The sequence below is a fragment of the Aquarana catesbeiana genome, linkage group LG05 (assembly GCF_042186555.1).
Source record: "Aquarana catesbeiana isolate 2022-GZ linkage group LG05, ASM4218655v1, whole genome shotgun sequence".
Taxonomy (NCBI): domain Eukaryota; kingdom Metazoa; phylum Chordata; class Amphibia; order Anura; family Ranidae; genus Aquarana; species Aquarana catesbeiana.
The window spans coordinates 453,416,640-453,431,681 of NC_133328.1; the positions used below are offsets into that span (position 1 = coordinate 453,416,640).

General features: G+C 44.3%; 1 protein-coding gene across 1 annotated transcript in view; it reads right to left on the bottom strand.

The window, feature by feature from the left end:
• CEP192 (centrosomal protein 192) overlaps positions 1 to 15,042 on the bottom strand; it is a 417,077-nt gene that overhangs the window by 272,477 nt on the left and 129,558 nt on the right. The window contains 3 exon segments of the mRNA XM_073632810.1: positions 5,171 to 5,312; positions 6,257 to 6,303; positions 7,601 to 7,722. Coding sequence (XP_073488911.1) covers positions 5,171 to 5,312; positions 6,257 to 6,303; positions 7,601 to 7,722 — 311 coding nt within the window.

The window sequence follows — 15,042 nt, forward strand, 5'->3', positions numbered from 1 at the left end:
TCCTGACAGTTTCTACTGCCGCATGCGTCAAGTAAGCCACAACTTTACTCACCATCTCTAGGGAGTCTGACTTCCTTTGAATTAGTCCCCCTAGTGACATGGCTGGAGGAGAGTGTGTAGCTAAGCATCCACGTTTCTTGCTACGCAGGAAGACGCCAAAGCAGGAACCATGGCTGCTGCTTTAGCATCCCACGCTCTTCACAGTAGCGTTTCGGCCCTTTTGTCCATTTAGTCCTTTATGTTACCCGAGTCCTCGAAGGACAAATCAGATTTCTTCGAAACCTATGAAAGGGCTGCATCCAATTTGGAGTTCTTGAAGAATTTCTCCTCCTCTTCCCCAAATGGAAACCTCCTTTTCCAGGTCTCGAGTTTGAGGACTTCTCTCTGGGTCCTTCCACTCTCCCAAAATAACATTTTTTGAGAGTCTGGTGGACTGAGAAGATTTTTGACTGAGGCTTTCCTAGTCCCCCTGTACATCTTATTCTGGGCTGACGCCTGAATTGGAGGCTCTGGGAAGTCCTCAGAGGTGTAAATTGCCCCGAGTAGCCCTTCCATGTCTTCCACAGGAAAGCAGTGTCTATTGTGCCTGGAACCCTCACTGTCTTGGCCTTTTCGGACTCTAAGAAGCTTCGGTCTGACTCCCCTGGGTCCTCAAACGCCTCTACCCCAGATGTGAGAGAGGAAGGAAGGAGATCTCTGGGGTTCTAGGGCTTCTGTCAGATTTTTTTGTTTATAGCGCAAAAAATAAAAACCACAGGGGTGATCAAATACCAAAAGAAAGCTCTGTTTGTGGGGAAAAAAAAAAAAGTCAATTTTGTTTGGGAGCAACGTCGCACGACTGCGTAATTGTCAGTTAAAGAGACACAGTGTCATATCATAAAAAGTGCTCTGGTAAGGAAGGGGGTAAAATCTTCCGGGGCTGAAGCGGTTAAGCTGCAACGTCGCAAACTGGGATGTTTACATGCCACAGTTGCAATGATTTGCACCCACAGCAAAAACTATCCTTTACTGCCCACCAAAAGTAGCCCATGTCAATTATGTCACATTGCCTGTCAAACCCCTCTGAAAATCAATCCAAATGCAGATCGCCTTTCAGAAACATGGTAATTTGCACACAAGAGTGGAAATGCCCATAATTAGGGGTTCTACCTGCGTAGAGGTCAAGTCAACACTGACTAATAAAAACAGAATTATATTTCCAAATCACAGCACCGATTTTAACAAGGACAAGTGCTATGTGCACAGGGACTTTGGTACCCAAGGGGCTTAATAACGAAAGGAGTCAGTCTTTTTTGAACCCTAGATTTGTGTTAAGGGAACCAGATAGTGTCAGATGAGAGGTTGAACTGGGACACTGGGATGGATATCGCCATGTAAAATAGATGAATGAAGTTGGTTGATGTATGTTAATGTGTGTCCAAGGTAGGGCTAAGTACTCCCCACTTTTATATAGTTAGCCACGTCATAAGTAGAAGCCTCCTTTAGGAAGTTCCCAGCAATCCATTAAAAAAAACACAAATATATATTATATATATAGTCCCAGCAGAACGCGTCAACGTAGGCTGCTTTGGTGGGCCGAGGATCTGTCCACACTGGCGTAGTAATACATGCTGTTTTCTCAGATAAAGGCTACATATGGCACACCAGCACCTAGTGTGGTGATAACTGCACAGTTGGAGAGTGCTATGGGGATTGAACCATGTTCAGTAAGTACAAAGACTGCGGGAAGTGAAATTGACCGTACCGCTATGTCACAGAGTGATGGGAAACTATGGAGATGTCCAGCTAACCATATGCAATCCATGGGACTGGTGAGAGCCCTCGGGAAGTCTTCAGTTTGGTTATCTCTGCTGCATCAAGGACTAAGTTTTCTCCACACTGTGGGTATGGATATATCTATCCCTTGCCCCAACCAGGGTGTTCTATTGAAACCCCATATGAACTGCTGCTCTAGGTGAATGTTTCTGAGAGGGTTTGCTATTTTTCTCCCCTTTTGTATTGGTATTTATCACAGCGGTAATACCGCAGGACTAAGGAGAAAGGCAACAACAAGATTGGTTTCTGAGGACGATCACCATTACTTTTTATTGGCCACTTAAGTGGAGAACGAGCTAGGGAAGGGTAATATGGACACTCTGTTAAGGGTTATCTTACAGTAAGAAATACATTAATATAATGACTAGCCTGACGGCCTTCATATTCAGTGTGACTACGCAAGGTGTCTTGTTATACACTTGCTTTTTTGGTGGGGAGATGCTATCAATTAGCATTATCCACAGCTTTGGGAGAACCATTCCTAGCGATACAGCTGCCAATTTAAACTATCACTGCCCATTAGTACCCCCATGAGTTCTTAACAGTGATTACCCATGTCTGTTTCTGGACCCTTTACTGTATATTGGATTAGTTGAGTGACCCCACCTTATTTGGTGAGACTATTTTTGACCCATGGAAAGCGGTGCGATATAACCACAGCCCATTTGGGGCAAGGTGACCTCAGTTTTTTTATGCTTATTTAGTTATGAATACAGGGACACTTGGGGATTTAACAAGCCCATCTTCTGGTTATAGTTCCTTTTAAAGAGGTACAAGGGCACTGACATCCTAGAAAAAATAAACCATTGCAACAAAGAAAAAACTTCAATGACGTAATGGATTACATGTATGAACAGATACAATATCATTAGAACAAGTGCATTATGAGCCACAAAGATGTGTCATTGAATGTGGTGAGAATTCTACCAGACTGCAGTCTCAGTTTAACATTGCATAGGTACTGAGATACTAGAGCTGCATGATTAATCGTTAAAAAAAAAGAAAAAAGAAAAAAAAAAAAAAAACACCCTTACAATCTTAATCTGTAATTTCCACAATCCAGTTTAAACAAGTGCAGAGCAGTCAAAGATAAATAACTCAGCTGGTGTTCTATCAGAAAGGCGCAACCCATCAGAGTGCAACCGAAGTGACGTTCCATCGTGGCCATCTTGGTACACCCGCACTGAGCCACAACCTGAAGCGGACATCTTTACACCCACTGAAATCTTGCATTTTACACTTAATTTTACCAGTAAACTGGGCTTATAATCGTGAAATACAGGATTTTGAAATCCGTCAGGCCAGGGGAGGGACTTTATAAAAAAGGAAAAGCTTGGGAAGGATCGGGGCAGTTGGGAAGAGATGTGCCAACAAGGAGTGTGAGAGACTGTTCTGAGCTATGCTGTCTGGACCAGGCCGGATCGAGCTGTTATCACACAAAGTCGACTGCTGCATTGGGCAGGTGGAAAATCAGAGAAGACTCCTGCAGCATCAAGAACCACTATGAGAAGTGTGTGCAACAAGGCTGCCAAAATCGACTTGCCATTTAAGGTGGCCCCCCCACTGCATGACAAACTGCACTGCTGGACTGCCACAGAGGACTTTGGTGAGAGGATCACTTCATTGCTACACAATAAATTTTGCTTTTGCTGCCCCACAGGCCTGTCCGGGCCATAATTACAATAGGACACAGTCTTTGGTTTAAGCCAAATACATGTCCATCATCCATTGCTGCAAGTGGTTTCCCTCTTCTACGCTAGAACAGCCTTCGAGCTCAGATTGGTGAACTGGATTAACACTCCACCTCCTGTCTAACTGACCTTTAGCTTCAACAGCATTTACCTTTGCTTAGCCATCTTAAAGAAGCACCCCAAACTGTCTTAAGTTTAACCCTTCTTTATGGAGTTTTCTAGTTAACATTACATCTTAAAGTGAATTTTCCCTTCCACGCCAGTGTAAAAGGCCCCAACTAAGCTGTCAGAATCTATATCCAAGGACTATTTGGACACAAAGGTTTATCAGGTAGCAGCACTGGTGTGAAGGTGGTTATCTAGAAGTTCAAGCCTAATGCCGCGTACACACGGTCGGACTTTTCGTCTACAAAAGTCCGACAGCCTGTCCGACAGACTTCCGGCGGACTTTCGGCGGACTTGCAGCAGACTTTCTAACGAACGGACTTGCCTACACACGACCACACAAAAGTCTGACGGATTCGTACGTGATGACGTACACCGGACTAAAATAAGGAAGTTCATAGCCAGTAGCCAATAGCTGCCCTAGCATGGGTTTTTGTCCGTCGGACTAGCACACAGACGAGCGGATTTCGGGGTCCGTCGTAGTTACGACGTAAAGATTTGAAGCATGTTTCAAATCTAAAGTCCGTCGGATTTGAGGCTGAAAAAGTCTGCTGAAAGTCCGGAGAAGCCCACACACGATCGGATTACCAGCCAGCTTTAGTCCGTCGGCGTCCGTTGGACTTTTGTAGACGAAAAGTCCGACCGTGTGTACGCGGCATAAGACTAGACACTTCCAACTTGAGAGCTAAGTAAACTAGCCTGTTGTCTGTTTGTTAGTCATTTAAGTCGCATGGAGCATTATCTCTCAGAGGGCCATTGTCTACGCTTACATTACTGCAGTACCTGTTTAGATTTACTTTTAAGGTACTGGTGTTTATTGCACTGTATTGTTATTGCCTAGATTTGTGTGTAAACTCTAACTAATTGAATCACTGCACTGGTTATCATTCTAATTGTGCCAATACAAACTTACTAACTTTACCATACAGTATGTGCCCTGCTTGTTTAACTGCTAAGGCCCCACCAGGCAAAGGTAGTCTGGTGAGGTCAGCAGGAGTGAGGTTCTGCCTAGGGCTAAGGGAGAGAGCAGAGGATCCATTACAACCCGCAGCTCCTGCGGGGGGGGGGGGGGGGGGGGGGGGCACGGTAGTACCACATCAGCATGTCCTCCCATATCACCAATCATCAGAAATCAGGGGTGAACAGGGTTTAACTATAAAAAGAGGGCAATAAAGGAAAGGGCAAAACAGGGATTTGGAGGACATCAGCATGAGGACTCCCATTTGCATGGAAGCCAATACTTTACGGACATGTAATAAGTGTGTACAAGCACGTCTAACCAGGGTCCAGAGTCACCAGTGGAGGGAAGTCCTTGTTAAATCATATTTTATTCCCTGCTTTCAGTGCATACACCCAAATTGTACAAAAAAAAAAAAAAAAAAAATTAAAAAACACCACACACACACCTGGATAAGTAATATTACTGGTCTTTCCTTTGGTACCATCTGACCAACATTTATGCACCCAGCTGATAAATATTTTCAACATAGTTTTATTACCTGAAGAACTAGCATCTAAGCTGGCAATAGATATCAACTTTTCATTTTCCAGCAAACTTGCTACAGATGAACTCATCTCTTCATCTGGAGAACCACACATTTCTTTCACAGCATCTTTCAAAGTAGAGGGCGTGCTGTAAACCTTAAAAATATATACAATTAAAAAAAAAAAAAAAAATCATTTTCATACAAACATGGTGAAGTAGTTTTGAACATAACATTTTTCATTTTTTTCAAAAAACAAAATAAAACTAAAAACCCTCACCTTTAGGCAGTGTGAAACCACAAAGCAAAAATTTAACATTGCAGCTTACCAATCATTAGATGTGGCGTTGCATTAGTTCTCTCTCTGACGCTAAACCAGCGCTCTGCCACATTCTAAACCTAATCTGACCCTGTAAAGCAAATCTCGCTGTACTTAACTATTTTGCAGCCAATCCGGTCTGGTCCCAGCATCAGCAGCGGCTTCAGTGTGGAGGCGGATGCAGGAGACACAGCAAACAACGAAAGCCCCATTGTAAGTGTATGGGTAACATCACTTCCCAACAATTTTACAGCTGTGGTCGGTCCTCTCCTGCAAAGAGCTTCCGCCACTGGAAACCGAACTGGATTGTTCTGTTGAAAAAGGAGGACTTAAACCAGTGGTTCTCAACTCCAGTCCTCGGGACCCACCAACAGGTCAGATTTTAAGTATTACCTTGGGGAGTTGCAGACTAGAATACTGCAATCACTGAGCAGCAAATTATATCACCTGTGATGTATTTCAGCTATCTTGCAAACCTGGCCTGTTGGTGGGTCCTGAGGACTGGAGTTGAGAACCACTGACTTAAACAGATGGAAATAAGGGAGTGAAGGTCTAAAAAAAGAAAACAAATGTAGCCATCATGTCTAAGAATTGGTAAACTGCAATTTAATAGATGCTTGGTTATGGGTTTAAACACCAATTTAAAACACCAGGTTTCTAAGTAAGGACAGCACAGAGATAAAGTATAATTAACACTTTTAACCATTATGAACCACCTCTTGCCAGTGAGGAAAAAGTTTACTGCCCGTGGCTTGCTTGCTCAAAATGGAGAAGGACTTTACCTTATCAAGTTTGGCATCTGAAACCAAGCCCAAGCCACTTGAAAAGCCTAAAGGAGGAGATAAAAATAAATAGAAATTCACATAAATACTACTCACATTTCTCAAAATGTTTAAGGGTGGGTAGTAAGGAATGATGCACTGCTATGCTAACACCAAGTCTAACTTAAAGCATAACTATACCCTCCTATCCTTTGCCGCCAAGGAAGCTGCCATCTTAATCAGTTTGATCTGCAGTTACTATGGTGCTGCCTGCCATCAGTTACGACACCAGCCATTTGATGACGTCACAGTTCGGTTGACAGCACAAGCAACTGTGATCATTGTCATTCACGTGACGCCCTGACTGTTTAACCCAATGGGCAAGTAGGGCTTTTGTAAGCATGAAGACCGATATTTCTCCCAGAAATAAAATATAAGAAAGAAAAGCATTGGACTTCTAAGTATATGCTCAAATATATTCTGAAATAAACACTAAAATTATCATTTTGTACTTCAGAATGGCTTTTGAAAATAAAAGCTAATCAGCCGACATTGCCTTGTTTACATGTGATCAGCTGTGATTGAACACAGCTGATCATATGGGTAAAGAGCCACTTCACTGGCTCTTTAACTTGATAGCAGGGGGGGCACGAAGGCACGATGAGACTGGGGCGACATCATACTATGTCGTCCCGGAACAGAACATCCTGCCTGCCATCATTTGTCTATATAGCGGGCGGAAGTTAGTTGAAGTGGTTCTAAAGTCTAATGCCCCGTACACACGGTCAGATTTTTCAACGGAAAATGTGTGATAGGACCTTGTTGTCGGAAATTCCGACCGTGTGTAGGCTCCATCATACATTTTCCATCAGATTTTCCGACACACAAAGTTTGAGAGCAGGATATAAAATTTTCCAACAACAAAATCCGTTGTCGGAAATTCCGATCGTGTGTACACAAATCCGACGGACAAAGTGCCACGCATGTTCAGAATAAATAAAGAGATGAAAGCTATTGGCCACTGCCCCATTTATAGTCCTGACGTACGTGTTTTACGTCACCGCGTTTAGAACGATCGGATTTTCCGACAACTTTGTGTGACCGTGTGTATGCAAGACAAGTTTGAGCTAACATCCGTCAGAAAAAATCCTAGGATTTTGTTGTCGGAATGTCCGAACAAAGTCCGACCCTGTGTACGGGGCATAAGCATTTTTGTTTTACCTTAATGCATAATAGAAATAAATATTTCTATATAAAGCCCCAGTTATACAATACCCACCAACACTTACAAGACTCCTCCATCAACTGCAACCCCATTCTAAATACACAAAAGATTATAGGATTTAAAAAAAAAAAAAAAAATACCATCATTTCTTTCAGTAGGCAAGAAATCCAAAACCAGATGACTTGACTCCTTTGATGACTTGTCCATCACATCAGCATTATGCGCTTGATTTTTAGCTTCAATAAATGTATCCAAGCACTCCCTGTTAAAAAGTAACATTTGTATTATACTGCTTCCATCATAATGCAAACAAACAAATCTGCTTTTTCTAGAATCACTTTTTCAATTAATTTTCCACCAAAATGATATTGCAGCAATTTTCCATAATTGGTAAGCTTCCCGAAGAAAGGCTTAAAGCTGGAGTCAAACGTGAGGGTGCTTGCCAACTCACGTTAGTAACACCATTTGTAGATGCATTTTATGGGAATCCCTTACATTTCAGGTTGCCCTTAAATTATGTCAAAACAGTCAATAATGCACCAAACACGTCAATGCATAACGCATAGATACGAATGCAGATGCAGTATGGCAGTAGTAAACAAATGGGAGAACATAAATCATACTTGTTAATAGGCCCTAAAGGGGTGTAAAACCAGACTTGGATATATAACACACATGCATGTGAATTGGCCCTAAAGTGCTGTTTGTGAACAACAAAATTTACCTGTGTTATCTAGAGGTCGACCGATATATCGGCCGATATTTGGTGTTTTTTACTTAATCGGCATCGGCCGATTGTGCTGATAAAAAAGGCCGATATAAGCGCGACTTGCAAATGACTTCTGTAATAGAAGTCAGTGCAAGTTGCCTGTATTCTAATGTGAAGTGACTTCTCCCTCCTCTGGGCAGCCTGCCAAATCTGATAAAAAGAACCTGAAGGATACAATGTTTACACTTATGAATGAACTGAGCTCTGTGTGTAGAAGTTCTCAGTTTAACCATTTAAAGACTAAGGCCCCTTTCACATGAGGCAGACTCCGTTTCTACGGAGCCAGCCTCGGTCCGCCGGCTCAGCGGGAGATCTGTCCGTTGATCTCCGCTGAGCCGGCGGATGACAGGTCCCTCAGTGCTCACTGAGCGGGGAGGGGCTTGTCAGGTGCCGCTGCCGCCTATGGAGGGATCGGACGAAAACGGACAGCGTGTCCGTTTTCGTCAGATCTCCCCCGATCCAATAGCGACGGACCTGGACGTAGGGCCATCCGTCTGCTCTTCAGCGGATCGGACTGGGTCGGATGTCAGTGGACATGTCTCCGCTGACATCCGACGCTCCATAGACTAACATGGAGCGCCCGTTCAGGTCCGCCGTCAAAACTGACAGGCGGACCTGAACGGTCCGATTGTGTGAAAGGGGCCTAAATCTTTTCTGACACTTGTTGCTTACAAGTAAAAATCCTGTATTTTCTGCTAGAAAATCACTTAGAACCCCCAAACATTATATATATATTTTTTTTAGCAGAGACCCTAGGGAATAAAATAGCGGTTGTTGCAATATTTTATGTCACACGGTATTTGCGCAGCGATCTTTCAAACGCAATTTAAAAAAAAAAAAATACACTAATAAATTTAAAAAAAACTAAGCAGTAAAGTTAGCCCATTTTTTTCGTACAAAAGTTTTGATTACCTGTTTTTGTGTATTTATTTTCAAGATATAGTTTTTTTTAATTTTTTTTTTTTTAATCTAAATTCTACATACAAGTGAACTGATTGGAGGTTTGTTTTGTTTAATAAATGTTTAAATGTAAAAAATTTTCTGTATCACTTAAGGTTGCTTTCACACTGCAGCGGGCATGCGTTGACGGTAAAACGCTGCTAGTTTTAGCGGCGCTTTACCGTCATTCTAGCGGCGCTATTTAGCTGCTAGCGGGGCGCTTATAACCCAGCTAGCAGCCGAGGAAGGGGTTAAATGCGCCCCTGAAGCGGCGCTGCCGAAACGCTTTGCAGGCGCTTTGGCAGCGGTGCGCATTCATTTCAATGGGCAGGAGTGGTGGTATACACCGCTCCAAAGATGCTGCTTGCAGGACTTTTTTTTAACATCCTGCCAGCACATCGCCTCAGTGTGAAAGCACTCGGGCTTTCACACTGAGACTGCAGGGGAGCAGTTTTACAGGCACTTTACAAGCGCTATTTTTAGCCCAAAACGCCCGAAAAACGCCCCAGTGTGGAAGGGGTCTAACTGTTAAATTTTATGAGATGAAGGAAAAAAAAAAAAAAAAAAAAAATCGGCCTAATATATCGGCATCACATATCGGCCATCGGCCACCGCGATTTCTAAATATCGGCATCGGCCAGAGAAAAACCCATATCGGTCGACCTCTAGTGTTATCATACAATGTCTACCTTAAGACAAACACTAGAGTAAAAAATTCAAGTTAGACTTACCGGTAACTTGTTTTCCATGAGTCTTTCAGGACAGCACATGAGAGAGAGAGGCTCCACCCACTAGGAAACAGGAAACACAAACTCCACCACATTTTAAAAGGAGGCTCCTCTCCACAGCTCGTCAGTTGTAGTAGAGTACCTCCGGCCCAAGCTGGAACACATAAGCATAATACGGTTAATTCACAGCATATATATATATATATATATATATACACACACACTTCCATATACGTATAAATATGTATATATAAACATGAAGGGCGGGTTGCTGCTGTCCTGAAAGACTCATGGAAAACAAGTTACCGGTAAGTCTAACTTGAATTTTCCCTTATCGTCTTTCAGGACAGCACATGAGAGGATAATCGAGACTTACCAACTAGGGAGGGACAACAGCCTGCAGGACCTTTCTGCCAAATGCCTGATCACCAGCCGACAGAAGATCCAATCTGTAGTGACGGACAAACGTAAGATAACTTGACCACGTAGCCGCCTTACAAATTTGGTCTGGGGTGGCACCAGCTTTTTCTGCCCATGTAGTGGCTAGAGCTCTGGTAGAATGTGCTCGTACTCCCTGAGGAGGAGACAACCCCGACTGGACATAAGCTTCTGAAATAGCCATTCTTAACCATCTGGCAATTGATCCCTTTGAAGCTTTCCTTCCTTTTCTGTTGCCGGAAAACAGAACAAATAAAGAGTCCGAAGACCTGAAGTCCCTAATTTTCTCTAAGTAATGTAATAAGGTTCTTCTTACATCTAACTTATGAAATAATTCTTCCTTACTTCCTGAAGGATCTGAACAAAAAGTTGGCAGGATGATTTCCTGCGACCTATTATGGACTGATGCCACTTTTGGTAAAAACGCAGGATCTGTTCTAAGCACAATCCTGTCTGGGTAAATTGACATAAAGGGCTCCTTAACTGAAAGAGCCTGAAGTTCTCCAATTCTTCTCGCAGTCGTAACTGCAACTAAGAATATCGTCTTTAGAGTTAAATTCTTTAACGAGATTGACTGTAATGGTTCAAAAGGATCTTTTGTGAGTACTTGTAAAACCACTGTCAAGTCCCATTTTGGAAAGTGTCTATTGGGAACTGGTCTGGATCTAGTAAGTGACCTAAAGAACCTCGTGACCAACGGAACTGAGGAAATAGGTTGATCCAGGTATACTCCTAGGGCAGCCACTTGTACCTTAAGAGTGCTGATTGCCAGCCCTTTGTCCACCCCCTTCTGCAGAAATTCCAGAACCGACACAATATCTTCTAAATTTCGGTTTGCCGAGCGACACCAGGAGTTGTAGATTTTCCAAACCTTAGCGTAGATATCTCTAGTCACCTTCTTTCTACTAGCCAGTAAAGTAGATACTAGAGGCTCTGACAAACCCTTGTTTTTCAACAGCTGTTCCTCAGATACCAAGCAGTGAGACTTAGTCTTGCTATATCCGGATGATACACTGGACCTTGAAGTAATAAGTCCTGTCTGAGGGGAAGCTGCCAGAAAGGTTTGACTGACATTAGTAGAATGGAGGAAAACCAGGCCCTTTTTGGCCAGTACGGGGTGATCAAGATTACCGACACCTTCTCCTTCTGTATCTTCCTCAATACTAAAGGAATTAGCTGAAAAGGGGGGAAGGCATAACCCAGCTGGAAATTCCAAGGATGTGCCAGGGCATCTATCCCTATCGATCCGTTGTCTCGGTGCAGGGAGAAGAACTGAGGGAGCTGAGCATTTTCTCTTGATGCGAATAGATCCACCTGCGGGCATCCCCACTTCTGGGTTATTAGAGTGAATATTTCTGGATTCAAACTCCACTCTGCCTCCTGAATCCTTTGTCTGCTCAAGAAATCTGCTACTCCATTTAGCGTGCCCTTGAGATGTACAGCTGACAGGGAAAGTAGATGACTCTCTGCCCATTCTAGGATCTCTGAAGATAGCAATAGAAGAGTCCCGCTCCTTGTGCCCCCTTGTTTGTTCAGGTATGCCACCGTGGTGGCGTTGTCTGACAATATCTGCACATGGGACCCCCGAAGGTTTGGAGAGAAGGCAACCAAGGCTAAAGCGACTGCCTTTAACTCCCTCCAATTTGATGACCTTCCTGCTTCCACTGGGGACCAAACTCCCTGAGCTATGTCTTGACCCCAGTGTGCTCCCCATCCCCAACTGCTGGCGTCTGTCGTTATCCTTCTCTCTGTTGGGAAGGACCAGAGTAAACCCCTTGACAGCACTGCCTGATTTCTCCACCACCAAAGGGTCCTTTTTACCCTGGTGGGAAGCCTTACCTTTGAGTCTAAAGCTTCTGGACTGTGATCCCAGATCTTTAAGAGAAAACTCTGAAGGGGTCTGAAATGGAGTCTGGCCCATTGAATGGCCGGCATGGTTGAGGACAAGGTTCCTAGTACTGACATAATCCTTCTGACTGATACCTCCAGGTTCGTCTGAAGGCTGGATACTGCCTGCAATACCTTCACTTTCTTCTCTTCTGGAAGAAAAAACTTTTGATCCACTGAGTCTATCAGATACCCCAGAAATTGGACTCTTTGTGCTGGATTGAAATTTGATTTTTGGATGTTTATAATCCAACCTAAGGCCTCCAGATGACTGCGAGCCTTGATCAGATCCTCCTGTAACCTTTCCCTGGAAGGGGCAAAGAAAAGGAGGTCGTCCAGGTAAGGGATAACCGCAATCCCCTGTAGCCGGAGGGGAGCTAGGGCTTCCGCCATAAGTTTGGTAAATATTCGAGGGGCGGAAGATAGACCAAACGGGAGGGCCCTGAATTGAAGGTGCAAAACCTCCCTCCCCATATTTACTGCCAGCCTCAGAAATCTCTGGGACTGAACAGCCATAGGTACATGCAGGTACGCATCCCTTAAGTCGATTGATGCCATAAAGCATCCTCTGACTAAGAGATTTCTTACCGAAAAGATGGAGTCCATGCGGAATCGCCTGTATTGGACTGACCTGTTTAGCGGTTTTAAATTGAGGATGAGCCGAAAGCTTCCTGATGGTTTCTTTATCAGAAAAATATGGGAGTAGAACCCTTGGCAAACTTCCTCCGGAGGCACCTGAACCACAACCCCCTGTTTTATCAGATCCCCTAACAGGTTCTTCATGGCTAGGGCTTTTGTTGTGTCTTTTGGCAAATTTGTTACGCAGTACCTCTCTGGAGGAAGGTTCAACAGCTCTATCCTGTAACCCTGGGCTATTGAATCCAAAACAAACGGGTTTTTTGTTATGTTTGCCCAGAGAGGAAGGAATTCTTGAAGCCTTCCTCCCACAGGCACCACCAAGTCATTGTGTCTTATTGGCCTGCGTAGGAGGATTGAAAAGGACATTCCCTTTGCCTTTTCCTCTCTGCGCCGCCCAACTCCTTCTTTTTTCTTGGGGCCTGTTACTCCTTTCCTGATTTTTTTGAGGTCGAAAAAACCGCCTAACTGGCTGCTTTTTCTTTTTAACCGGAAAGGACTTCTTTTTATCAGCTGTTCTATCCAAAATAGATTCTAGATCAGGACCAAAAAGCTGATCTCCCAAAAATGGCACTCCGCATAACTTATTTTTGGAAGCTGCGTCCCCAGGCCATGTCTTTAACCACAACGCTCTCCTGGCTGCAATGGTCAGGGCCCCTGACCTAGCTGACATTCTTATAGAATCTGCAGAGGCGTCCGAAATATATGCTACAGCTGCTATAAGGGTTGGGAAGGAATCTAGAATCTCCTGTTTGGGTGAATCAGCTATAATATGTGCTTTTAGCTGATTCAGCCAGAACTCCATGTTTCTGGAGACACAGGTCATAGCCATAGCAGGCTTGAGATTCCCTACAATGGACTGCCAGGCTTTTTTAAGCTGTTGGTCCGCCTTCTTATCCATAGGATCCTTCAAAGTACCCATGTCCTCGAATGCCAGATCTGTTGATCTAGATACTTGGGAAAAAGCTGCATCCAACTTCGGGACTTTATTCCAAAGTGACTCAGGATTATCATTAAATGGAAAACGCCTCTTGTGAGCTCTTGGGAAAAAGGGTTTTCTCTCTGGGTCAGCCCATTCTTTCCTAATGGTCTCCGAGATTACCGAATGTACAGGGAAAGTGCGACCTGATGCTTCACCAAGCCCTTCATACATTCTATCGTGCAGCGATAATTCTCTTTTTTCTTCCTCCATTCCCAATGTTGCATAAATTGCTTTCAACAGACTGTCTACTTGTTCCAAGGACAGTTTGTATCTAGAAGGTGCATCTGCCTCTTCCTCATCCTCCTCCTCCTCTTCTCCAGAGTATGAGGGGGAATACCCCTTTTGGGTAGTTGGGCCAGACTCAGCCTCTACCGTTGGGGTTAAGTGTGAGTCCTGAGAGGGGTCTGAGGTAGTTGCCTGACTTAATGCTGGTGTTACAAGAGAAGAGCGAAAAGCCTGTATAGTAGCATCTAGCTCTTTCTTAACTGATGCGATTATGTCGCTGCACGCAGAAGAAGCCTCTTCCTTGACTAAGGAGTCAATGCAAATTTGGCATAAAGTCTTCTTCCAACCCTCCAGTAACTTTGCTTTACATGAGGGGCATCTCTTTTTAATGGCTGGTTCAGAGCTCTTAGCCTGCCAGAAAAAAATGACAAAAGAGAAAAAAAAAAAAAACACCAGCATTCATTAAGCCAAAGCTTCCTCCTAACGGACTCACCACAGGTGCACAGGAGGAACAACAGTTAACCCCATGTGCCCAGACAGGCCCCAGCCACCAAGGGGGAAAAAAACATTTGTGAGAGGGGCACCAAGGTAACCAGGATATTCACTATAGCCTCTTACCTGGGCCTTGCTGGTGCCTGTGCCTGTCCCACATGCAGCTGCCACAGAATCCATAGTGGTGCTGCACCGATCGGTGGCTCTTACGAACGTCGGTTCCGGAGTCAAAAAAACGCCGTTGCGCCCGACCGGAACCGGAATATAGGCACCAGGACCGCTCCTCCCTTCTTCCTCTGCGCCACTTCCGATCGGAAATGATGCGCCCGTTCCTAGCGCCTTCCCCTCGTCGGATACCTCACTTCCGACCGGTCGAGTCTGTACTCTTCCAAGATGGCGGCGGCCAGTAACGCCGACACGCGGTTTAAAAAAAGCCCGCGAACGGCTGCCGCCGCCTAAGGAGCGGCTCCAAGAACGGTCCAGCTC